The 26,307-nt window shown below is 40.0% G+C and overlaps 1 protein-coding gene across 1 annotated transcript in view; it reads right to left on the reverse strand.

Annotated features, from left to right (window-relative positions):
* The window catches only part of akap12b (A kinase (PRKA) anchor protein 12b), a 45,665-nt gene extending 21,239 nt beyond the window's left edge, over nt 1-24,426 (reverse strand). Inside the window, exons 1-2 of the mRNA XM_061051989.1 lie at nt 24,128-24,426; nt 2,710-2,785 (exon numbers count right to left, since the gene is read on the reverse strand). Coding sequence (XP_060907972.1) covers nt 2,710-2,785; nt 24,128-24,256 — 205 coding nt within the window. The 5' untranslated portion in view covers nt 24,257-24,426. The remainder of the gene's footprint in view (nt 1-2,709; nt 2,786-24,127) is intronic.
* Between the last annotated feature and the right edge of the window lie 1,881 nt (nt 24,427-26,307).

Here is a 26,307-nt window from a genome sequence, read left to right on the forward strand (position 1 = left end):
GGTGATATTGGTGAGCTGCTTGCCTCATTTGAAAGTCTGTTCAAACTTTCCAGATCAACTTTTCAGCTTGGATCAAATGCTGCAGCCTTTTGGAATCACAGAAGTTTTTTATTTAGTTGGGAAGAGTGAACACTGGAATACAAAGAACATCACATAAATGGCTCCTCTTATTGACCAGAGCTGCTTTTTTTTGACAGTGTTAAGCCGTTTTCACATATTCAGTCCTGAAAATATCTAGATCATTTCAGGAGGACTGCTCCACAGATTCTCCTCACCTGGCTGATCACATATGCAGGAGTGGGTGCGGGGGTCTCTCCCGAGGTAAGACGTGACGTAAAAAAAAGAACGCGGAAGTAGCGAACGAAGCAACAGAGTCCACTTTGTGACGCTATAATGGGAATATTTACCTTTATATCGAGGCTACATGTAGTTCAACGGAATCACAAAAACAACAAAAGAGCAAAGAACAACATACTGACGAACAGAAAATTGTAATGAAGCTGTTTGATTACGTGCACGGAGATCGTAGCGGTCGCGTGTATACACTCAGTCACAGTATTTAAACGTCACTCCCCTTCCTATAGGCTCAAGGTGATTTCTCCGGTGAAAATCCTGCTGCGCTCTCACATCAGCTCACTCAGACTTGCTGCGGAAAAAAATCTAGGGTTGTGGAAGGAGAAACTGATGTGAAGTCTGAGTGAAAAATGTGGCTATTTGTCTTCACACATACAGCTCCTCCTGGAAATATCCTGAGTCTTTTCAGTTGTTTTCTGCGTGTGTGAAAGCCCTAGTGTTCTTTTAATATTTGGTTGTTTCTTTTCTTTCTTTTGTTGTTCTTTTGAAGCACTTTGAATCGCCTTGTTGCTGAAATGTGCTTTACAAATAAACTTGGCTTTTTGTTTTTGTTTTCAGATTTATTTTACATTTGAAATATGTGGGGAAAAAAACTTTAGCCCTTCTTTTCACATTGAGTAAGTATAAGGAACAGAGGAGTCACAAGGAGTCACAAACAGCAGGCTGCTTGCTGGGTTCTTCATGTAAAAGCCACACAAAATCTAATTTCAAAGAGAGCATCCTGTTAACATGTTTAGCAACAAATCAGGCTTATCACAAGTGGTCATGGACTGACAGAAAAACCTGCACGCAACCTCTGCCTCTATTGCCTTTGATTGTTTTGATTATACCTAATTTGAACACAATAAAACTTAGTTTCATGTACATAATAACAAATGGTCTGCAGCGTCTTTTTGTGTATGCATCGGTGCACAAGATCTAGGCATTCCTGACATGCTCGATATGTTGTTCCAGTCTTTTCTGGTCTATATTGTTCCATGTTACTAATTAACTTACAGTACATGTCCACAGAAGCAACAATTGTAACATCCAAATTACTCTGCACTGCTCGGCCACATCATATCATACTCTCTGTATCTGTGCTCTGAAGAGGGTATTAGGTTTCTCTATAAACGGACAGAATCGCTTCATTAAATAGCTTATTAAATAGGTTATTTGACAGAGTGGTATGTGACATATCTCTCTGTTTTATGTAGTATAGGGTTACCCCTTCTCCTGGGCCATAACATATTATGATGTGTGCAGGTTGCTTTGTTCGGGGGCCCGGGTCATGGCCTACTAAATATTTAGGGAGGGCATACAGGCCCCTGCGGCCCTCCCAGATTGAGGGGGACACGATAGAAATAGCAAAGACAATAAATAAACACACTTTGGATAGAGGTTGGACAAAGCAGGTTGGAGCTCATGGTAAATTAAGTGGCAAAAATCAATTTTAGACCAGTCTATTACTGGTTAATGATTATCTCACATTAAAAAATGTTCATTGTTTTCTTTTCCATGTGGCCACAGGCAGTCTTCTTTAGATATTTAACCCACTAAGAATGTATTAATCAGTTAGTAAAGTAAGTTCTGGGTTTTTTTTTTTTGGCTTCTAGTAATTTCTAGCGCTCTTTGCAAAGACATCAGCAGGTCAGAAACTAAAAACTGTTAATAAGAAAACTCTGTATTTCTTGAATGTTTTGACACATTTATTGGACTTTTTTTTTTAAAAGTGCTCACACACAAGTGTGTAATCTGACCTCAAAATCTTCTTAAATCTTTATGGCCTAAAGATGCCAGATGATTTACATTAGCATAAATGTGTGTTTGTCTGTGAAAGAATATTTTTGCAAACATTTGTCGTTTTAATGCATAGTGAGGTACTGTGGGTGTGTGCGTTTGTGTGTGAGTGTGTATGTGGTTTCTATGCGAAAAAAAGCGAAGAAAAAAAAAAAGCTCATGTAGGTGTCCCCTATGTGTTGACAAAAGGATTAGTTAGGGATCAAGAAGATTTTGCAGAGGCATGAAGACATCTGCAAACACAAATATGCGCGCACACACACACACACACACACACACACACAGACACACACACACACACACACACACACACACACACACACACACACACACACACACACACACACACACACACACACACTGAAATCTGACCTCACACAAACAAGCTTACTTTTTGCCACTGCTGAAGAAACAGTACAAAATCCCAGACACAAACACACACAAATATAGCTGCTGCCAATAACCCCACAGACCACAGGAACATCCCCGAAAGTCACACACTGTAAATAAACAGTATCGATGGGGGAGACACCCTCACACACACACACACACACACACACACTTATGTACACACACCTTCTGCCAGTGTGTTGTCCTCTGAGTGTCCGTTCAGGCTGCTCATGCTGGAGATCTGTCCATTTTTCGCCAAAGGCTGAAAAAGACAAGAAGAATTTAAGTCAAGACAAGAAGAATTTATTAATTATAGAATAATATTTTTCATTAAGAAAAAAAGACTCAGTTTACTTTTGAATGAATAGTTTGACATTATGAGAAACACTAGTATTCACCACAACGAATTGATTGAAAGACTGATACATCTCTAGTATCTTCAAGACAACTTATTCTATTGAGCTTGTGCTACTCAGTGGGCAATTAGCCTTGCTTATCAGGAACAGTAAGCCTCACTCACTAATCTGTCTTTCTTCACCTTAAAGTGCATAAACCAATAAGTCATTAGCAGCAGTATGTGAGTTTAGCTTACTGTAGCGAGAAAACATTTTGACTGAAATTACAATGTATGACTATTTGAAAACTAAAATGGACTAAAATGTTTGGAGTTGTCGTCGACTTAAACTAGATTAAAACTATAACGAGTAAAAATGACTACTAACTCACTACTCATCTAAAGACGAAGACTAAATCTGAAATAACTGCCAAAATGTACACAGCTGAAGAGGAATTTTTTAGCAGAAAGAGGGCGGTCGCCATTTTGGAAATGCTGCCTTAGGGGGCGGTCACACTGGCCATCCGTGCCGTACTCAAGCGTGATTGGCCCCCCGCTGTGCCATTCCCACACTGACCGGCACGGCCCGCGGTCACACTGGCCAGGACTAACCGTGCCTAAGCACGATTACCTCTTGTATAACGTCGTAATACAACGCATGCATGCTTTATGTTATTATGAAGAGTGCTCAGTTTACAAACAGGCGGACGAGAGAGAGAGAGAGAGAAAAAGGGACGCGTAGTCGAGTCCACGTCTGAACATTACAGCTACTTCACTGACTTTGTGGCTTATTTTAAGCCATTTTAATCAGACACAGCCATAGATAAATAAAAATAAATAAATAGACGCGCCGAGTCCGCGGCCGCACATCGGAGAACAACACAGAGAACATGACGGCTACTTTGTGTCTTATATTGTGTCATTTTAGTCAGATACAGCCATGAAACTCTGGATTTCTCCAGAATGAAGGCTGTCAGCGTTGTGTACCCGCGTGCTTGTGCTCGTGCATGAAGTGTACCGTGCCGAAGCACACCTCTCCGAAGTGTGCCAAAGCCAAGGAAGTGTACCGTGCCTGAGCACGATACGGAGCGGTCACACTGGCCAAATGAACTGGACTTTAGGGTTGAAGCATGCTTGGGCACGGTACGGATGGCCAGTGTTAACGCACCCTCAAACTAACTTGCACTCTATAAACAGACAAAAGGGTGGAGTTTAGGCAGGTCTTAAACCTGCTGGCAACCACCTCCGACTTCCTGTTTATCAAAAGAGCCACACCCCTAATTATGTGTGTACTGCTCTTTAATAAAAACAGATTAGTTATAAAACAAAATCCCCCCAAGCACAGTGTGTACCAACGATATAATAAGCTAAAGTGTTTCTACAATAAAACAAAAAATGTCTTTTACTAGGCTGTAAACATATTTATTTCTGCTGGGAATTTTAATATGAAGGGGATTCCTAGGTTTCAGGAACCAGCCTCAAGTGGACACTCAAGGAACTGCAGATTTGTGCACTTTTTAACTGGCTTCATCTAAATTACACCGATAGTTGCAGCTTAAATTTTTAGAGAGCTTTCAAGATTTTGATAGAAGTATTCTTTGAATGTTGCACTCTGCTTAGTCGGTTTGCCTGTTTCCAGGTTTATGTGAAGCTACAGTAGCCCAAGATTAGTGCTGATCTGTTTTCTCTTCAAAGTCTTGTGTAAAAAGCAAAACATTTTTAAAATGTCCAACTTATTGCAAGTTGTACACTCTTTAAAGTTTTTTTTTTTAAAATAATGCAACAACCATTTGCCTTTATCTCAACCGACCATCATGTTTTATTATCGGTATATCATCCAGCCAGACTGCTGTTGGTTCCTTATATGGTGTGCTTGCTGCCACTGCTTACTCATCCTTAAATAGTTTTTATTATCAGATGATAAAATCTATTGTTAAAAGACAAATACATCAAGACAAAGACCAAAAATGGTAAATTCACATCAGGTCACATTCACAACACATCATTAAAATCATTCTTTCCTGGATCAGTCAGCTGGTTTTGTTAGCAGGTTAAACCTTGAGGTAGACAGAAATCCTACAATGAAATGAGTGTTTTTTTCCATCACAGACTTAGAAGTGTGTTACACAAGTCAGCAACACACAGCTAGACTCCCAGCACCTTATCAGAAGCTACCTGGTCTACCTGACAGCTGTACAATAGCAGCCAGGTCAGAGCTTTGTCTGTCCCGGCCAGGAGAGAGGGAACCAGAGCCTCCCCACGGAGCTGCTAATCTAACTAATGGACGACTCAGGCTCCAGTCCCAACAGCCCCAAACTCCTCCAGGAAAGCCCTGAAAAGTGACACCACAGAGGAGACACTCTGCCCGGGACAGGTTGGAGGGAAAAACTGAAGGATGAGAAAAAGAAAGGGAGAGCTGGCTAGAGGGAGGAGCAGTGATCAGAGTGAGGAGGACTGTTCTAAAGTCTGAATCCAGCACCACAACAGTGGGAGGTGCCCACTGATAAAGATGAAACAAAATGCCTTTTTGATGCTAAGTTGAAGTTTAATTGTATTAATTAAAAAATCCCAGAAATATTTTTGGTTCTTAAACGCTACAGATTTAAACTTTTTGACCTGTTAATGCAGGTCTACCACTAATTTGACAGAACTGACTAATTGTCTTTATCTTTAAAATGTCTGCTTAGTTTTCAAAACAATCAATTATGTTGAAATAAAGTAAAAGCCCAAATGTCCTCAAATTGGATGACCAAACACACACTAGCTTTTACCCTTTAGTTTTTATATTTAGGCAGCTATATTTTAGTCCAAATACCTTTCTTTAGTCATTTTTACACATAGGCCACTGATCTGCCAAAACACTTGAAACGAGGTGGCTTAGATAAAATTGTGGTCATAACTGGATGTAGTTGAAATCGTATGTCTTAAAACAAGAAACCATTATACAACCCTATGCCCATCTTTGTTGCTTTTTAAGTGTACCAACTCAGGAAACAGAAATTGATAAGATGGTCGGTGGATAATGCTCGATACGGTTCTTTAAGTGATCATGATGCTGTTATTGAACAGCTTGATCTACCAAGGAACTAAGTGCATACCGACGTGACCACCACATAAGCTCATCCCCCCTCCAAAATGTAAAGTACTGGAGGCCATTTCCAAAGAATTTGAGAATGAGCTGATCATGTAATGCAAACTCTTATTGCATAGCTTGCATTATACTGTCAAATTATAGGAAGACTAAAAGGGATTGAAGAACTGGTTTGATTGAACTCTTAAGGCTGTTTCACAAAATGTACAACATTAGAGATGTGATTTGTCAAATTTGATAAGACTATCCCTTAAATTGTGACATATTCTTCGGGTCAAAACATTGCACACTGGGAGCCATTACGGCCACACCCACGAGGGTCCCGTCATGTTCTTTTAAAGCCATCAGGACTTCTGATCAGTTTTTGGTGTGCGAGCCATCAGCTGACCTCCAGACCTGCAGCGACCCGCCCTCCCCTTGTCCACCTCATGACTAGCATTCCCAACATTCCATGCCCTCTTCTCCTAAATTCTTCAGATCCCTTCCAACACCTGACTCTGCACTCTTATTTCAGCCCACCTCCTCCAAATGGTCACCCTTTCACCACCACTGTCCCAAAGATGCCTCGCAAGCCCCCTCTGACCCCCGTAAAAAAAAAATAAAAAAAAAAAAATACCACGCCTTCTTCTGGCTGTTAAAAATACTGTTCTCTGCTAACGCTACTACACAGGACAGATACTTTAAGATCAATGGAAGAGAGTAATAACGATGAGGCTGGAGGAAAATGTATATATGAAAAACACCAGATCCGCAGACAGCTCAGTGAAAATGTATATTTGTTATACTAATTTTATCTTAACAAAACGTAATGCCTCACAGCTTTTTGGCTCCCAAATTCAACAGAACTATATGTAATGGAGAGATCTACCGTTCGTCTTGTGCAGGAGGATCAAACTATAAACCTTGAGTGTTTTCTCGCGTATTCATGGAATTGGTTTAGTAGCACTTTAAGCTGTGTTACTGAAATATAAAAACACAGCAAGGATCAAGTATCAGTAAATTGCCCACACATTAAAACTCGTCTGTTTCTATAACACAGAGCTGAATGTTTAACACCTTAACATGACAAGCTCAGCCCCAATATCTCTTTAAAAAGAAAACTTTAGAGACGGGTTTTAAACTGAACAAACCCAAACAAAGTGATAGCTGCCACTACGGGAGGTCAAGCTGTTTAACAGTCTTTGGGGCTCCTTTCATGACAAAAAACATACTGTACATCACAGTCTAAATAGTGAGTCTACTTTGTGCAATCAAAAGACATGAGATACGTTAAATCCTTCCTTTCTGATTGTACATGAACAAACGTCTTCAGGATCAGCTCCGGACGGGAGATTAGTTTGCTCTCACTACGATCTCTATGATCTGTTCTCTTATACTTTAGCAATCTTTCTGCTTTCACTTTTATCCTACATTCAACGTTGAGTCTGATTTCCTCTTATCTGCCTCTTTCGTTTACTTCTTGGCACTTTTACACTCAGTGGCTCCGAGAGCGAGAGACAGCCCTCTGTCTCCTAAATCTCTCCACAAAAGCCGGCAGAGGAGATTTATATCCCTTTAACCAAACAAAGAGCGCAGGAGGAGGGGGGCTAATGGAAGAGAAGAGGGTGACGCAGCTGGTAAATTACATCTCAAACTCAGGTCTCAGTCCTGCAATAGGGGGGGGCGCAAGGGGCTGAATCAACCATTTGTTGACCTTAATTCAAATCACATTCACTCCAGTTAAACAGAGGAGCCTTGGCTTTATTTTGTTATTAAAATGGCTGTAGGAATAGTTCAAAGCATCCTAAGCCTGTGTGGGAAAATGATTAAGGAGCTCATGTACAAAAAATTGTGAAAGAGTGAGAAAGCGAAATTCAAATTTAGCCCAACTTTTTCTTCTTGAGGAGTTAAGATAAGAAGTACAATACGTTTCAGCAAATGAGATGTGGTTTATGAACCCCAGCAACCTCATGATGATTCCCAAATGAACACATACACACACACACACACAAGCAGAGTCGCAGTAGGAGATAACAGGCTTAAAGACTCTCTGTGGGGTCGTAGTTTGTCCGTGACAGTTAGCCTGGCGACCCCTGACCTCTGAGGTGTGGAAAAAGTCTCTGAGCAGACGAAAGGAGTAAGGACGGCTATGTGGTGGAGGTGACTGGGAGAACGGAGCGAGGACAGATACACGCTGAGGGGAGGAGGAGTGAGAGGAGGTAAAACTAGAGATGTGCAGATAGAAAGAGAGAGGAGATGAGAAACAGAGAGCAAGAATGAGGAGAGAGAGAGAGAGAGAGAGAGAGAGAGGGCAATAATTTTAGCCCCAGGGAAGTAGCCCTTAGGTAGGGTTGATCATTTTCTCCAGATAAACTTTTTAAAGAGTTTGGTTGAAATTGTCTTTAGGTCCTGACAGACATTAATAACTCATGAGCTCTGAAAAAGGAACAAAGAAAATCTGTCATCTGTAGCAGTTGTAAGCATGTAAACACTTCGACCAATGTTTGCACGAGGTGCCATTTTTATGAACCAATCAGACGCCTCCCTGTCTCCCTGCTCGTTCTCTACCCCATGCATGCACGAGCCCACACTCAAAGCGTGAGCTGAGCTCCGCTCCTGGACCAATGGCGCTTGTGCGTGTAAGTGAGGGGGCGTGGCTTTTAAGGGGGGCACAGAGGGGAGGGGGTGGGTTCAGACGGAGCACTGAGGGAATGCTACTCTCAAAATCATTCTAGTTTTAGAAAATTACCAACCCTGCCTTTAACTTGAGGCTCATTTTAATTTTTTTTTAGATATTTTTTGACTCAGCAATAGCTTTTTCACACATGCACAAAACTCAAACGCAGTTGCCAAATTTTCACCCCTGACTCTATCCAGACTTTCTTCCAGCCAGCCCTCTGGTAATACTTCCATCTTAAGTCGGGTGGGTGGATGTGTGAACGCAGCTGGTCTTATATCCAGGATGAATTCACAGCGAGCGAGTGGGCAAGGGTTATGACCCTTATATCCTGTGACAACTGCAAATCATGTTCAATCGTCGTATATCTAACAAAGTCGCTTGATACTCTTGATACTCTTTCTGCCTGCCTGTTCCACTCGTTTATTGATACTGTGAATACATCCGAGGCAAAACTGTCTTCATTAAGTCTTCTCTCTGATGCCTCATCCACCATCTTGGAAATGTTGTTCACATTACACTGCAGCATTTACGTCATGTCTTTCCTTCCTGTTTGACAGAGGAAATCTCCTGCTATGGGGTGCATGTTGCGAATAGCACCTCAGAAAGAGTAGTCTAAACTTCCTATTATCAGCTGAAGAACCCAGATCGATCAAATTCCACCACTAAAATATTCTCAGTGGTTTGAAACGCAATGCGAAAACTTTTTTTTTTTTTTGCGATAAATATTTCACCTATGTCTAACGGGAGGTTTCAAGGACCTATGTGAATATCATGTCTGTCTCCCTCTCCCCCTGCCTCCCCCCTACCTCTCCCTTCATGTCTCCTCACCCCTGCCAGCCCCCAATCTATTATCCCTGACCCCCACATTCAGAACATACCAAAGATCAAAGCCTGACAAGACCCCCGAAGAGCACACTCACTGTTTCCACAATCCTTTAACTCAGCTCAGGTGCTCAGACTCCGGGTACCTGCTCCTCTGTAAGAGTGTGTGTGTGTTTTGAGTGCGTATGTGTGTGTTTGTGCAGTTTAAAAAAAAAAAAAGTCTGCTAAATACTCCTGGATTACAAAATAATCATCTTAAAGATTGTAAGTATAACCTTCAATCCTTAGAATAAGAGTCCTTAGCTAATTTGTGCAGGCTACACACAGTTATAATTTTAAACATGTGCATGTTATATACAGATGAAATACAGATGTTCAACATGATGGAACGTAAGTGTATGATCTTCTGATTGATCTGTGTTCTGTGTTCTCCTTTAACTAGTTGTGTGGTTGTCTTTATACAGAGCAGGTCTGAATGTATGTGACTTGTTTTCAGCTCTCAGGAAAAAGAGGCATCCATTAATATAAATCTGCTGTCTCTTCACTAGCAAACTCTCACACTCAAGTTTTAAGTTTACCAACTCTGAACTCTGTAGGGTGTTCATGTGTGTGTTTCTATCAAGAAGTGTAGCGGCCAGGATTTATGAATTTAGTCTGAAAGTTAAAAAACTGTCTTGCAATAAGTTATAAAATTGAATTGACTAGTGAATGATTGGATAGTTTATGTCAAGTATGTAAAAACCCCCTTTTCCAACAACAGTTTCTTTGTTTTGTTTTGAAAACATCAGATACTGCACATGAGCCAGACTTTAGTCACAAATAATGACTCTTGAGATATTGCTGAAATTAAGCCACAACGAGACTTGAAAATTGAAAGAATCAACAGTAAAGTCACGCTTGGCTGTATTTACTTAGCGACCGCTGTGCTTTCTCTGTATGAGAAAATGAGCATGCTAAAATGCTTAGGCTACCTACATGGAGAATGCCAATATGCCGACGTTTAATACGTGCAAAGTTAACAATGATTACCACCTAGCACAGGAGAACCCATCTCAGCCGTTTATGATGAATAAAGAAAAATACTTTGACAGTTGAGAAAATTTGAAAAGAAAAAATCAAGTGAGCTGTGGAATATGCACGAGTCGTTGTCTTCACCTAGACAGGCCAGTCAGAGAGTCCAGTCGTCTACAGTCAAGCTAGAAGCTTTGTGATGCCATTATTCTAGCTACATGCTAACACCAGTTTGCTATATGCTTAAGATTAGTTATTACTGATTACCATGTTCACACTTTGAGATAAGCCTGTTGAAATTATAACATTTGTCCATTAGAAAACAGAGGGGCTGAGAGTTTTGTATTCATGTCGCTGGTATTTTGATTTTTAACCAAAAGTAATGTACAAGTGAAAATGTAAAAATATCCATTCTCTTGAGAACATGAATATCATGTTGAGCCAACCCACACTTGTTCAACCATTTCACCTGTAACAGTTATCTTTATAATGCCACTATGGAGGGAAAGTGAGATGACCTCCAAAGGAAAGACATGGGAATCCATCGTTTTATATTCACCAACAGACATTATCATGCTGGAGGGAAGCTTCTGCCAACCCTTCAATGTCTACTCAAAGAAAAGGCTATAATGTCGGATACTAAATAAATGTACGTTATTGAATCTTATTTATGTTGCCTGCTACTTTTAAGGCCCTGGATCCACATCAGTCTGTTTACATGACTTTATGACGTATCTGATATCAGCCTGATATGAAGGGAGGGAAACTTGATTCACCATAAAACAGGAGAGGAATATATGAGTACAAGATTCATGTAAGTGTGTGTCCCTGTGTAAGAGACAGCTGCCAGACAGAGTCACACACCTGTTGCTTGCCATTTTAGGACAACACCTAAACCCAGTTGTCCTCCTCTACCTACATCAGAGCATCACTAACCCTTGAACCCGAAGTCTCTATACCTCCCACAATTTGTCTGTTTTTCATCACCCCGATCCCTTCATCTGTGCGGCTGCTACACTCAAACAGCAAACTGAGCCAAACAACAACAGCAGCCTGGGCGCAGGAAAAGACCCCCCAGGACACGATTACAATCAGGCCACACTGGCCAGCGTTTGACCCCAGGGGCCTGGCTCTCTAACTGGGTTGTAATAACAAATACACTCCCTTTGCTGACCCTCCTGTCATGAATCTCTAAATATCTCTGAGCCCTGATAAGCGTCCAAGCTCCAGAGTCATATGTGAGAAAAGAAGATGACTAGTTAGAGGGGGTTTCTGAAACGCGTAGAGGACAAATGTGGATTTAATTAGTAAGACACTTAAACCAGACTGTTTTTTTATGGTTTAAGGCCTCAAATTACTCTTGGACTATTGCTCTACTAATGTCTGAAGGCTTGATCTAAGTTTTGCCTTAGAAACAACACTGAGGGTCAAATTAGTCATGGCAACTTTAGGCTATCCAAACAATGTGAAGAACAGTTTCCAGAGTCATCCCCATGATATTAATCTATTGTTGTATACTTTCCCAAAATGTTGCAACATTAAGACGTTATTGTTTTTATGTGCAGAAAGAATTTTACACAACTTCATTCTGACTGCTTTACATTTGATAACTAATATGATTACTGCAGCCGGGGTTCAAACCAAGCTCCTTTTCCGCATGTCCTTCTCCATTCTCTCTCTCCCTGATTTCTTACACTGTCCACTGTCCTGTCCCTCTATAAAGACATAAACACTCCAAAGATAATAATTCCAAAATACAACCAAATAAAAGTGGAAAGTCACCAAAAGAAACATGTATTTAAGAATATACAAGGCCTTTTTTGTGCCTTTTGATCTTAACGCTGTTAAAGACGTGAAATAAATCAGCCTTAAACAGGAATCTGTTTTCTTGCCGGGTTAAAAGAAACCCTTTAGTGCCGGACTCCTTGTCTTATTACTTTCAATTGCCTGCTTACCAGAGCAGGAACAGCATATGATTTCTAGTCTGCTAATGCAATCATCTAATTTAAAAATGGGAATAGCTCAATTAGAGACAAGCACATGTTGTCATGGGCCTTGATCAGACTGGGCCAAAACATGTTTTTGGCACATTTAGATTGCATCCTTATTCATTCAGGAAAACCTGTCAGAAAACAGAAACATTTTAATTATTGCTATAAAACAATCAGAGGCAGTTTTTAAAAGGATTGGAAGAGGATGTGTGTCAGTTTAGATCCACTGGCTGATTTCTTTAGATTTTAAAGTGTCTTTTGTGTCACTTGAACCCAACACCAAACAGCAACATCAAAATCAGGTTTGTGGAGGATTGCTGCACAACTTGACTCTTTAATTTTGAAATACAGGATCACTGTTTGTCTGCAAGCTGCATCCCAGAAATACATACAGGTAGTCGCCAAATATGTGCACAAAACAGCAACCACTGCACATAGTGCGGCAATTTGGTCACTTGCAGCCAATATAGCAGACAGTCCGTCTGAGAGAAGTTATTTGAAAAAGAGATCTGATTTGACTGCAGTCTGAACAAAGACTTGGTGTCGTTATGTCTGTGTAAATAATGCAGATGATCTTAAACCTGTTTAAGTCCAGGCAGCGATGGCTCTCTGGTAAACACTGTCATGTAGCTGGAGGTAGTTTTGTGTCAAACAAGCAGTAAACAGACTTGTTTGCAATTTAAAACAACACTTCTATTTGCCTAAAAGGGGAAAGCTTTACCACCTGATTCGCTGTGCATGCTTCTAATAACGATGAGGCCACATCATAAGAAACCACTTACACAGGCCAAATGCAGGGTTCAGTAAACAGCACAGTACATGGTTTGCGGTGAAAGCACTTTTACTTCTTACAGTCAGTCATGACTCGTCACATACCTGTTATGTTGTTTCAGGAAGTAACTAGTTAAAGAGATTAGCAAATCTCCCATATATGGTTAAAGCCATATAACTTCAAATGCTCCTTTATAGGACAGAAAAAGTCATGATGGGAACTCTGTTTCAACTCCACATACTCTCCGACAAACATGTTTAGGGAAATCTTTAGAAATGTTTTGTCTGGTATCAGCTCTATCCCGACATATTCTTTGGTCAGTCATTTCTGTAATACAGTATGTGCCTGAGGTTGCCTTAAAATAACCATGAAGGAAGAATCAAACTTCCATGGAGCAGATCTTTTAGAATAATACTGTAAATGCAATTCAACAACAGATTGTCAGTGAACCCTCCACAGATACTTTTGGTATAAATATATCAAATTAAAGTGTGTTCTTTGTGAAATACTCTTTCAATGGGAGATTATCCAACCCAAAATGTAGAGTATAGAGTTTTTCAGAGAAGGAGCGCAGTGTTATCGGTTTCTCTTTTCTTCTTCATCTTATTGTTGGAATACCAAGACATAAATACTCCCAAGAAAAAGCTTTGCATCTTCAAAAATCCAGCACAAATTATCCAAATGATCTTTTCCATAGGAGAATGTAAAGGCTATGTGTTTAAATAATCATGCCCAATGTGTCAAACGTTTAAAAGGCCATAATGCTGTGAAATGTAATGCCCCCCCCCCCCATCAGTGCTATTACTAATGTTAGTTTGCTGTCTTGATGCATTTACATATGCTGCATTTCACGACTGTATCATACTAAACTGAAGCTATGATTTTAAGTATGTATATATACTGTAGGTACAAATGAACATAGAAATACACCTCTGAGATAAATGTAGAAGAAAAATGGAACTAAAGTTTAGATAAATAAAGCAACATAAAATGGAAAAGCTCTTTGAAATTCCACCTAAACCTATAGTCCATATGAAGTGCTTTCCAAAAGTGCTCTGTTTTTCAGGTCACTGGGTTTTTACTGTTATGGGACGGGGGTTGTGATATACGAGTCGTGTGTTTGGTCAATACAGTAAATCTCAGACGTCCCAGCTGTAGAGATTAGGGCGGCTACACTGTCCTACAAGAGTATACCAGGAGAGCAGCTGCACCAAAGCTATGATTCACCGTTTGTCCTTCAAATGATCTGACTCCCACCAGCACTACAGTCACACACACACAATGGCACACACACATACACACACACACACACACAACACATACACACACACACACACACACACACACACACACACACACACACACACACACACACAACACACACACACACACACACACACACACACACACACACACACACACACACACACACACACACACAACACCTACCACTGTGAGGCTGTTAGTGCTGCATCAGGACCAGAGCTGATGAAAAATGGATGTGCAAAAGAGAGCAACAGAGAGGGAGGAGGGTTAGAAATTAAGCGAGGTGAACGGGTCCATGAAAGAGCGATGAGGGAGGAGCACTATGAGGCCTTTTTAAAGGCATTCATCTTACAGCTCTAAATAAAAAACCTGCACCAATAAAAGAAAAAAGCTCTTGAGCTGACATTAGAGACTGACAGTTTTTTTCTGTTTTGTGTAACATATTAACATTAAAGGTCAATTTAAAAGCACATCTTTTGGTTAAACTTCAAACCCATGTCTATCTGATATGTTGGTATTGCGAAAGAGCTGTTTGGTTTCAGTAAGTGCAAGATGTAGTGTCCAACAAAATGGGGAAAACAAATAGTGCCTCTCCACTTTAGATTTCTCAGAATGCAGAGGAGCAGCTTACGTGTCTCTGAAGAGATAAAAGGATGAATCATGGAGTTAAAACAGAAGAGGGAGAGTGGAGAGAGAGAGAGAGAGAGAGAGAAGAGAGTAGAAGATGGGTGAGCGAGCAGGTCCACAGAAGCGGATGACGTAAGAGAGGTAAGAGAGGTTATTTTGAGCACAGTGTTGCAGTGAGGAGCCAGCACAGACTTAAACAGACTTGAGGGAGAATTCCTAATTTCTTGACATGGAGAAACCAAGAAGCTCCTTGTTTGTAATGAAAAGTCATGTCTCGTCCGCCCTCAATTAAGATGCCTTGACATGGAAATAAACACCTTAAAGGGGACCAAACATGCTCATTTCCAGCTCTGTATTTTTATTCTCTAACTCATTTTAGAAGTGTGACATCTTCCAAAGTTTTATAAAGCCTTGTGTTTTTCTTTTTATAACTAAGTGGCAACTTGAAAAATGAAGCCAACGTGGAAGTGCAAAATCCTGCAGTTCCTCGAGTGACCACTTGAGGCTGGCTCCAGGAACCCCGGAAGTCACATACACATGACTGGCAAAAAAGCTGTTTTTACAGCACAAATGAACATGTTTACAGCCTGGTACAAAAAATTAAATAGGTCTGATTAGTTATTGTCATCACTGGCACACACTGTACAGGGACTGATTTTTTTTTTAAGCGGCTCTATATTGATTTTAACAACGATACGTGTTATTCATAGTTAGGCGGTTAGCCGACATGATTGATAAGTAGGCGTGATGTAACGGTTCGTCTAGAGGCTTGAAACCTGCCTCAGCTCCAGCGCTCAGCCTGTCGTTAGGTTGACTGGAAGTTAGGCTGAGTAAGCATTTCCAGCATGGCGGCTGAAGCCGATGAGCCTCCGGAGCCCCCTGCAGTAACAGATGGCTGACGTCACTCAGGCTCCGTCCATTAATATTTAAAGTCCATGATTATAACCCTTAATATAGCCCCTCACTGTCATCTCTCTCTCTCTCATTTATCTCATGGCAGATCTGGGTTTAAAAAATGTTTAATATAATATAAAACTTACATGAAAAGCCTGACAGTTCTTCCAATGAGAGTTTAGTACATGCGTTTACCCATAGTACCGTAGACTGACTAGCTTATAGCTTGGAATATTAACTTGATGCCAAAAGAAGAAAACAATGGAAACCAAATATTCAGAGCACTCTGAAGACTGAGCTTTTGTTCACAGTTACACTTTACATATTGACCTCATTTTTAGATACTCTGACCCCTTTCAGTACAATGATTTGGCTTCACATCGTCTAAAGAAAAACAAAGATTGTTTTTTAAAATTAGATATGAGTAGCTCATATCTAAAAGCAATCCCTTTTTAACTTTCAGCACATGTGGTTATTTTAATGGGGTTGTTAGTCGAATCACAATATATAGGACAGGTATTATCATTTATTCAAAAGGCTGTAAAATAGAATAAATACTTTGTCACTTGAGGCTAATGTCAGTTATTTGATTTTAGGGACCTTCCAGTTATCTTTTCGGCCTTCAGCATCCTAAACTGGAGAAGCAATAAAGAACAGCAGTAAAACAAGGACACTGATGAGGCCGTCTTCTAATCATAACGATTGATCTGGACAGAGTAGCTGAAACAGTCCCTGTGGGGCCGTGAAGAGGCCGAGCCCTGCTGGCCAGACCTCAAATATTCAATAACCTGTCAGTACTTCAGGGACGCAAACCCCCTCCTCCCGCCTCAATCAGCACTACTGATGATGAGAAACGCGGATTCTAGGTGATCATGTGTGTTTGTGTAACCCTAAAGTGAATCTAACTTTTAACTCAATGAAGAATAATTCATCCAATTTGTGTTAATCCAATCCCAAATTAATCCTTATTGTGGGCACGGCCCCACAACAAACATCAATATTTGAAACAAAATGTCACTTCGGATGAAATCGTTGTTGTGTAAATGTGGCCTGAATCGGCTGTAGTGTTGTGTAGCAGAGAGCCAGCTTAATCCACATCAAAAGCAACCGCACCCCCTAACTGGAAGGCCTTTAAACAGACGAGTTATAAATTCACCTCATGCAGTTGATATGAATAGAGAAATTAGCTCAAGGGACCAAAACCATGTTTTGTAGCTGGCTGCAAATTTTCATTTCTGCTTTTGAATTTGGCCCTTTAATATGGGGCCTAATGGGGATTTTTCTGTTTTGGAGCACGCATCAAGTGGAAAACGAAGAAACTTTTGCCCTCCCTGGCTGGCTTAATTTCTGAACACAGGACGTTTCTGCTTGCCTGCGACCTGCTTTAAGAGTTCGCAGAGGACTGAGGGTTGTGGTCAAGTCAGCCATTCAATTGTATACAATAAAAAAATATAAATATAATATAATAAGTTTCTGTGTTGGGGCGCTGGAAGCCTAGCGGTTAGTGCGCGCCCCATATACAGAGGCCTTAATCCTCGAGTACATATGGCCCGGGTTTGAATCTGACCTGTAGCCTCTTTCCTGCATGTTGTAACCCACTCCCTCTCTCTCCGGTCTCTGACTCTATCCACTGTCCTATCCCTAAATAAAAGGCATAAAAAGCCAAAAAATAAATCTAGAAACAGAAGCAGAAACATTTAATCTTCCCGTCCTTGCCCTTGCTCATGACCCTTCCGATTTATGTTGCTATTGTGACCTACAGATTGAGACGGACTGCCCTAAATCACAATAATTAGGATGAAATCGGGTTATTTATAGACTCACATCTGAAATAAATACACTGCAGAGGCATGTGAAGAATGAACCCATTTCACTATTTATTGTTTTTCAAGGTTGAAACTAATGGGATTTAAACTGAATTTTCTCTGGTACATTTGCACGACCGTGTTCAGGTTTCTCAGCAAAACCTCAGCTAACTTATGTAATACTGATTACGTTAACTACATTGCAAGTCAAAGCTTTCTGATGTGGTAAATGTACTCCAATTTGTGAGTTAGCTGGAGTATTTTGGTGGGTAGATTGAAATGTTTTTGCTGTTGAAGTCCTTCGTAAATAATTGAATGGATAACATAGCTGGGAAAAAGAGCTGAGAACCCTGACTTTAATACAAATCGAGCAGTGTAGACAAAAAGAAGTACCACCTTTTATAACATTTCTATCATCTTGTTGTGGTTTTTGGGTTTGACATGTTCCTGTCGACAATTTATTACATCAAACTATTGGAGTGTAGTCTAATTTTTAGAGGCAGAGAGGAACAAAAGAAGTCTGCTTTTTCACATCCTCGAACACACACACACAATTCTGTTTTGTACAGTAATGGAGAGCTGGCGGTGAATCTGAGAGATGGAGCTGGCCAACAGACAGATTAATTAGCAATAAGCCACTTCCTGTTGCTCCACAACAAAAACAAGAAATTTGAATCGCTTTGAATTTGATTTTTCTTTTTATCAAAAAAACAAGAAATCATCATGAAAAACTCAATATTCTGCTTGTTTCCTACATTTTACAGACAGTTCTTTATTTGTTTTAGGCCATTTAGAACTAAGCATGTTTCACAGTTTTTAGTTTGGTTGAGTAGTCGCTTTTTATTTATTTATTTTTTTTACTTTTTCCGTGGTTGGAAGACATCTATTATCACTTTTAACAAACAGATCTTTAGTAAGTAAAAAAGTTTGTAGGTTGAGACCCTCACAATTGAATTTCTTTCATTAAATACATTTCTCATTTTAGTTTATTATATCCTCTAGCTCACTTCAAACTTCGGTAAAATTTGCCATCCAATAACCACCATCACTTGACTTTCAGCACAAACTCTAAATATTGAATTACTGAACGAAACCTGCTGACCTCACTGTGAAGAAGTGCTGGTTTTGAGATCAAACTCGAGAGCAGTGAACTTCTTGGTGGATGTTCAGTCTGCAGAAGGCAAAGTCTGAATGCTGGAGAAAGTTCATTTTTCTAATAAAAATTTCCAAAGAGAGCATTTCCAAAGTTTGAGTCTGCTTCCATATAAAGTTCTTACTGGTTTCATTGGGATTCTTACTTTATCAAAAACAGAGCTTTTGTTTTACTGGTCAATTAAGGAAATCTGTGAACATTCAGTTGAACACATCAGTAAAACAAAATCTAAAACAGCTCAGCTATACAGCTTGTTGTGTTGTATTTCTCTATGTGCAATGTTTTATTATATCACGCATAAACAGACTGCATTTATTTCATATATGGATGCAAGTACCTGACACTAAGCAGTTTAGGACTTTTTTTTTTTTTTTTTTTTGTACTTCTGGAAGAGGAGTTTCTCAAAATCACCCCAAAAGTTGTTTGCTCTTTATTCCCCCCACTCTTTCTCTGTCTTTTAAAATCAGTCAAATGTGAGAACAATCCCCTTATTCATCTTCCTTTGTCACTCTGGTGACTCTCTCTTTTTCTCAAATTTTTTTTTTTTTTGCTCTCTCTGGGCTCCACACCCGTCCCCTCTTCCCGTGCCCACCCAAAATGCTGCTCCAACCCCTCCTCATGTCGGTTCCTTCCTCTTGTTCTGGGCCGGTGCACACATGGGCCCCCGACTTGTCCCCATCCTGTCACATCCTCAATGGATCCTCTGTTTGACCCCCTTCCGCCTCCGCCTCCCCCTCCACCCTAACTCTCTCTCTCTCTCTCTCTCTCTCTCTCTCTCTCTCTGCTAACAGGATAATCAGAGCCACAGCAGCTTCTGATCAGCTGCAGCTCATTATACAGGAACGTAACCGCCTTAATCAGCGCACATTACATTACATAACATGATGTGGGATCATTGGAGTCACCTGCCGCTGATGTTGTGATGGGAGGACCTGACATGTGATGCAGATCTTATGTTTAAGGGGCTTTTTTTGTGCTGTGTTTTTCATTGTTCACGTGAGTCTGATCTGAGTGATTGCATACGCTGACACCACAGTAACAGTGTGCTACTGTCAGCTACGTTCTGGCTGACATGCAAGAAAAGGAGAGGATTAAGACATTTAGGCAGAGAAAGTAAAAATAATTATCTTTGTCAATTACCTGTTGGATATTTTTGAAAGTGTTTGTTATGGTTACAACACTGGACAATTCTGGGACTTACTTTCACAAGTCTTCGTCTGGTTACAGTTTCGAGATTCCAGCAATTTCGCGATTGTGATTGTAAGGGGCTTTACGTCATCGCAGAAGCACAAGAGGCACGGCATGTAAACATACAGTAGGAGCTTCACATACTGCACACATACTCAGACATGCACACACACATACATCACTGTTACTACCTCAGACAGCGGTTCATGGGGGGGGGGGGGGGGACTATTCCACCTCTTTGTGTTTTACATTGCCGGCTAGGCAGACAAGATGTGAAGAGGTGTACACCAGGGCGTGTCAGTACACTGTGACATCACTGTTTGGTGCAGGTACAGGTGCAAAACAAGCACACCGAGGTAAATGTTTCAATTACAGTGGGCAGTCAAACCAAGCCCAGTGTTCAATTTAACTTTAGCTGGATGTTTCAGAAAAGAGTTTTGCAAACATTCACAGAAGATCAGAAGGAGAGGTGTCTTTGAATCCTTTTTATCAATTCAAAAAAAAAAAATTCATGCTTGCAAATCTAACATGAAAGGCAGTCTACACAAGTCATGGTGAAAAGAAACTCAGGACAGATTTTCAGTCGACACAAAATAATTACTTTTCCTGAGGTGCATAATGAGTCAACCATTTTTAATGTAGTCTAGGAAATGACCCTTAAATACCAGAAATAATACATTCGAAGCTTGATCCAAAGGCAATTGGACTGGTTGAATCAAGAACCTACACAGACCATAAAGAATACCGAGAATGCAGTTTTGTGCCGGGTTCTGTCAAATAAGTGACGTTGAAAGACAAAAAACCTTCAACATCTGTTTTAATTTCATGGGATTTTCATGACACGTCTGCTTGCTGGTTTTCCCTGAAGCCCCCTCAACACAATGATGAAAATGTTTTTATCACCCAGGTTCAAATCATGACATTTAGCCCTATACTTTGGGGATGACTCTAGGGCCATTTTGTTGAAAGGAGAGCTAATCTTAATGAGCTTTAAGGATTGTACATGCAATCTTTAGGCCGCATGGAAGAGTCTGCATATGTACCATTCAGAGTCACTTTAGGGCTTGTTATGAATACAAACTTGTTTGATTGCAATCTATGTTAAACTTAGATACTTGTACCTACATCTAGTAAACTGCAGATTAAGGCAGCACTTAAAACTATTTATGAGATAGAAAATACATTTTAGAGATTTGTCTTTAACACTGGGCGATATTTTGGTATTACTGTAAAAGTATAGTATGGACACAAACAGAAATGACACACAAACTCAAAGAGGTTGAGGAAGCATGTGTGCATGAACACAATCTAATAGTTTGATTGTAACACTCCAATAAAACACTCATTTAAGAATTGAATAAGTTGACTTAGTTGACTATCTATTTGTATTTTGTAATTCAAGTCTCAACCGCTTAACCCTCAGGAGAGTACCTCATATCTACAGTATATCATCCATCTAAAATCCATTCGCATCATGGTCTTAATGTGATTGTTTTCACATCACTCGAGTGTTGCTGGAGACTCAGTAGTGTGAGGAATGCAGGTCAGTGTTGGTGGAGACACATTGTTATGATTCCTCTGAGAAGTGTGGAGGATATGTATCAACTGCGTATCGAGCAGGAAGTTTTCACCTCAGTTTCTCTGAGATATTCCGGGAAATGCTTGAAGGTCACATACCTCAAAGTTTGCTAAAATTATCAAGGTTTTTTTCCTGAATGTTTCCAATATCGTGGGCCTTGGACAACTATTTTAGAGAAACTATTACAGAAGTTTTGAGAGTGCACTGCAGATAATCATACAAATACAAAGTATGAAAAACCCCCCAAAAATCCTCTTACTAAACCAACTTCAGTAAGAGGAATGTGAGGCTTTTCACATCGTAATATTGACAGTAATCAGTTTCATACTTGTGTCACAGGCTGCCCTAAATTTGAGAGCTCATTTAAGTGTTTTCTGATAACACCTAACACCTCTGTTATTTCTGAGCTTTGGCTCTGCATTTCCTGTTTTGTATTGATTTGTTGTGAAAGTGAACTCCAGTAATAATGTTATAACAATACCACTTTGGCAGGTGACAGTATACAGTGATTGAATAACAATAATAACAATAATAAACATAGAAGCGACCTCTTCGAGATAGGAAAATGGGTTCAAGCACACAAGTAATGTCTTGGGCGCAAAAGCTCCACAGACATCGTAACAGGTCAGAAACGCAGTTCAGAAACATTTCATTTTCAGACATCTCACTGTCATTGCAGAAACACTGCCACTGACTTCATACCTGTGATAACAAGCTCAGGGCTTAACAAAACACTCACACATGATGTCGCCTCACATGGAGAACAACTACATAAACACATCAGCCCATAAAAACACAACAACACTCGTGAAGCTGAGATTAGAAACCTTGACCAAATGTTTCACCCTTTGGGCTCTCTGTCTCACTGAAAGTCTGCCTCAGTGTCATTTGACCTTTAAGGAAGAGATATGGGCCACAAACTGTGACCTGTTGACCTCCAGCCTAAAGAAAGTCAATAAATCCAATAGGTTATACGAGGCGTGAATAGAGCAGGTGGCGAAACATTCATAGTCATTAGTGAGTGCGTTCCAAATATTCATTCACACAAAGCTGCGCAATTTACACCGAGGTAAAAGTGCAGAGTGTGCAAGTCCGCTCAGAGGGTGACAGCTGGCACACAACATACTGGACACTGAGTTGAAATGTTTGTTTTTAAATTAAATCTAAAGGAAGAGAACTTTAAGGTAATTTAGGACAAAATAAAAATTTTGAAAGTAACCAAGTAAGTGTTACTCCTGCTCTCAGTTCCCTCACTTCAGATGGTAAACAGGCTGCCAGCTGTCTGGTCTGAAAAAGTCCCTGCATGCACTGAAGTAATTTTTTTTTCCAATCTTTCACTTATTTATGATTGATCAGATTCTGCAGTAATGAGGTCAAAATGTAAACACATTAGCAGGGGATGACATTACAAAGAAGCCACATAATAATGACATTACCGTGTTATATATTATATTTCATTCAATTATTTGATTTACGGTAAGTTTTGTCTGATTGAGATCAGGAATCCATTTAAATATACATGGAAAACCACAATGTTCAAAAAAATCAAACATTGTGATAAAATGTTAATCTGTATGAGGGTATAATAAGATTATAGAGATTTTGATCATTTTACATTGATATTTTTCACTAAAGAAAAACATTTGAAGAATTCTCAATGTCATGTCTACTTTCAAATATTGCCCAACTTGGATATAACTGTATTCTTAAAAAAAATCTCAATATTTCATTTTTTATGGGTTGTTGTACGTGTTCTTATTCACACACTGTTGGATTCTTATTCCTTAGTTGAATGAAAACATACTTTCAATCTTTAATGTACAATTTGGGTTTTGAAGGCATGACATGTGCAAGCCTTTATTTGGTAAGGAAATTTCATGTTATGACGTAATTCTTTTGAATAGAAAGTGGGGAAAAAAATGCATGACTATTGGCGTGCAATCAGATGTCAACATGTCATCTACGTGTTAAAAATCTAATTCAATCATCTGTAACTGTTCTCATGTGGTTCAAACTAAAGGGCCAAAGCTGTCAGGAGAAAGATGTGTTTTTTCTGTTGCTGAGCAGGACCCTGAGTCCAGGCTGCATGCTGGTCTGAATGTAAATCTGGACCGAATTCTGCTACTGCCGTTTTATTACTGCGGGACTGCAGACAACTCGACTCATTACTCAGCAAAAAAAAACAACAAAAAAAACAGCGTCAGGCGCACATGGAGCGCGTGCGCTGCAGCACGTCGCCGATGCACAAAGTGGCACGCTGAATATTCAGAGGGAGGGGTGGGAGAAAGGGGGGGGTGAGTGACGACAGGTATGTTTGCAAACACACATAGGTAGAGAGTATGGAAAGAACTGAAAGAGGGAGCAGGATGAACATGTTTACAGGAGGGGGTGTGGTGCACAGTGTCTGCTCACCTTGCTGTCGAGGACGCTGCTCGCCTCCTGGATCACGTTCACCTCCGCGCTCAGCTCCCCGGCGGAGGCTGAAGCTGAGGCATCCTCCTGGCTCTTCCCGTCCCGCTGCACTGAACTCTCTGCTCCCATGGCGAACAATCTCAACGATGCGAACTCTTCTCGTCTTCAAACAAATAAATCACAAGATAAACCTCCGCGTCGAGATAAGACGACAGCAGAAAAGCGAGAATCCAACAGTGTCCAAAATGACGAGCTCGTACAGTGCAGCTCCGCCCCGGGGTGGCCTGGATGTGGAGTGATGAAGTGAGAGGACCAGCGAACTCTTTTAGGACACCCCCCACCTCCTCCTCCTCCTCCTCCTCCTCCCTTCAGTATCACATGCGGCACGCCTTGCAGCATCAGAGAGAGACGGTGCTGATGAAGAGGAGGAGAGGTGAGAGAGCAGAAGCTCGTTGAATAAAGGAATTAAAATAATAGCTCGTTATAGCTGCGGTTATCTGTCTTTAGCGAAAATCTTGCCCCTTTTGTGAGTGGTAAATTAAATAAGGACTGGTCCAAAACACTAGGAAGGACATTGTGCAAGTTTTTGGGGTGATTCAGTTTAGTAAATAACATTTTTAAAGAATATAGGAGAAAAAAAATACAGTAAGCATTTGTCTCCAAGCACAAAAAGTCATGTACAGTTTAACCAATTTAAAAGCAAGAGCGTTTCCAGTGCAAAATAACTATTACCTTTGCTGTAATTCCTATACAGTTGGATTATTGGACTGTCTGTCTTACTTTATTTACCAAAGGTTTTGCAGATTTAAGTGACGTAAAATGTATGAGCAAACTACATTATAATAAATGAAACAATCATTTGTATACTGTCTAGCAATACAGAAAAAAAAACATCTACATTATATAATATAAAAGGTATAAGGCTAATTTAAAAATACAGTGGAAAAAAAAACTATAAACATATATTTAGAGGTACATATAGCCTACATAAACAACTTTATATACTTAAAAAAAGCATTTTCAATGTACCTTTATGCAAAACAATGAACCAAAAAACTATGAAAGCAATTCCCAATATTAGGGACAAAGTGCCCCTTGTTTTGATATATTACATAAATTCAGAAATAAAAGTATGAATGTGGCTTTGCAAAGGAGCAAATATTTTTTGTAGTTAATAACAAACACACAACTGTCCCCTGACTTCTTGCATTTTTGGATTTTCCTTTTTTTCTCCTATTTTTCAATCAACTGTGGCACTTATTTTTATTTCAAGTCAGTGAATATAAATTGTGCGTACAAATGTAAATAGTACTGAATCACACACATGCAGTATACACTTCCTTTATTGGTATGGGTGACACATTTCCTTGGTGTCTTGTGTGTTAAAGTAAGGCATCTCGTGTCGATGTTTGAATGTTAATTTCAGGTTGAGCTATGTGCCATTTTGTTGGGAATTTCAAAACGCACAAATTACAGCCTGAGCATCTAAAGCCAAGTTCACGCAGGTCCTGACTGAGGGTCCCTGCAGCTAAAACAAAACAAAAGACAACAAACACTTGAAAGGGAGAAACGCAAACCTGTCAAGTGTGTGTGTGTTTATTTAACCCTCACCTGAGGCTAAATGAACAAGACATTTCATAACATAACATATAACATAAAATATTTCTATAGGCCTATCTGAAGCTGTAGTTGTGAGAGTTTAGAAGCATTCAGCCACCTGCACACATAGACTACCTGCACACTGTCAAGTCAGCCCCTGGTTGTGTGAATATGTCAACAAGTAGCCTAGGTCTACATTTTTAACACACAGAAATGAGACATGACTCAGGCTTGATACCTTTCACGTTAGAGTCTTTCTGCCTAGTCCTAGAAGTCTACTTATCGTTCAGTCATGTTTTGATCTGATAATCTGATACAATTACTTGAACTGATTTGACTCAACTGGTTAAATGTGACTTTTTATTTTTAGGAACAATTCCAGTAAGACTTGACTTGACAAAAAGATTGTCAAGTTTCAATTAGAAGGAAAAAATATATAATTAATATATTGACCTCTAGAGCTAAAACAGTTAGGCTAACAGGCCCTTAAAATGCCTCATACATGAAAAACATGCCTAAGCTAGCGACTCGGGCTAACTGTAGCCGCTACTAGCAAGACCGTCGAATATCCCAGCTAACTT

Source organism: Labrus mixtus, chromosome 12 (genome assembly GCF_963584025.1).
Source record: "Labrus mixtus chromosome 12, fLabMix1.1, whole genome shotgun sequence".
Classification (NCBI taxonomy): domain Eukaryota; kingdom Metazoa; phylum Chordata; class Actinopteri; order Labriformes; family Labridae; genus Labrus; species Labrus mixtus.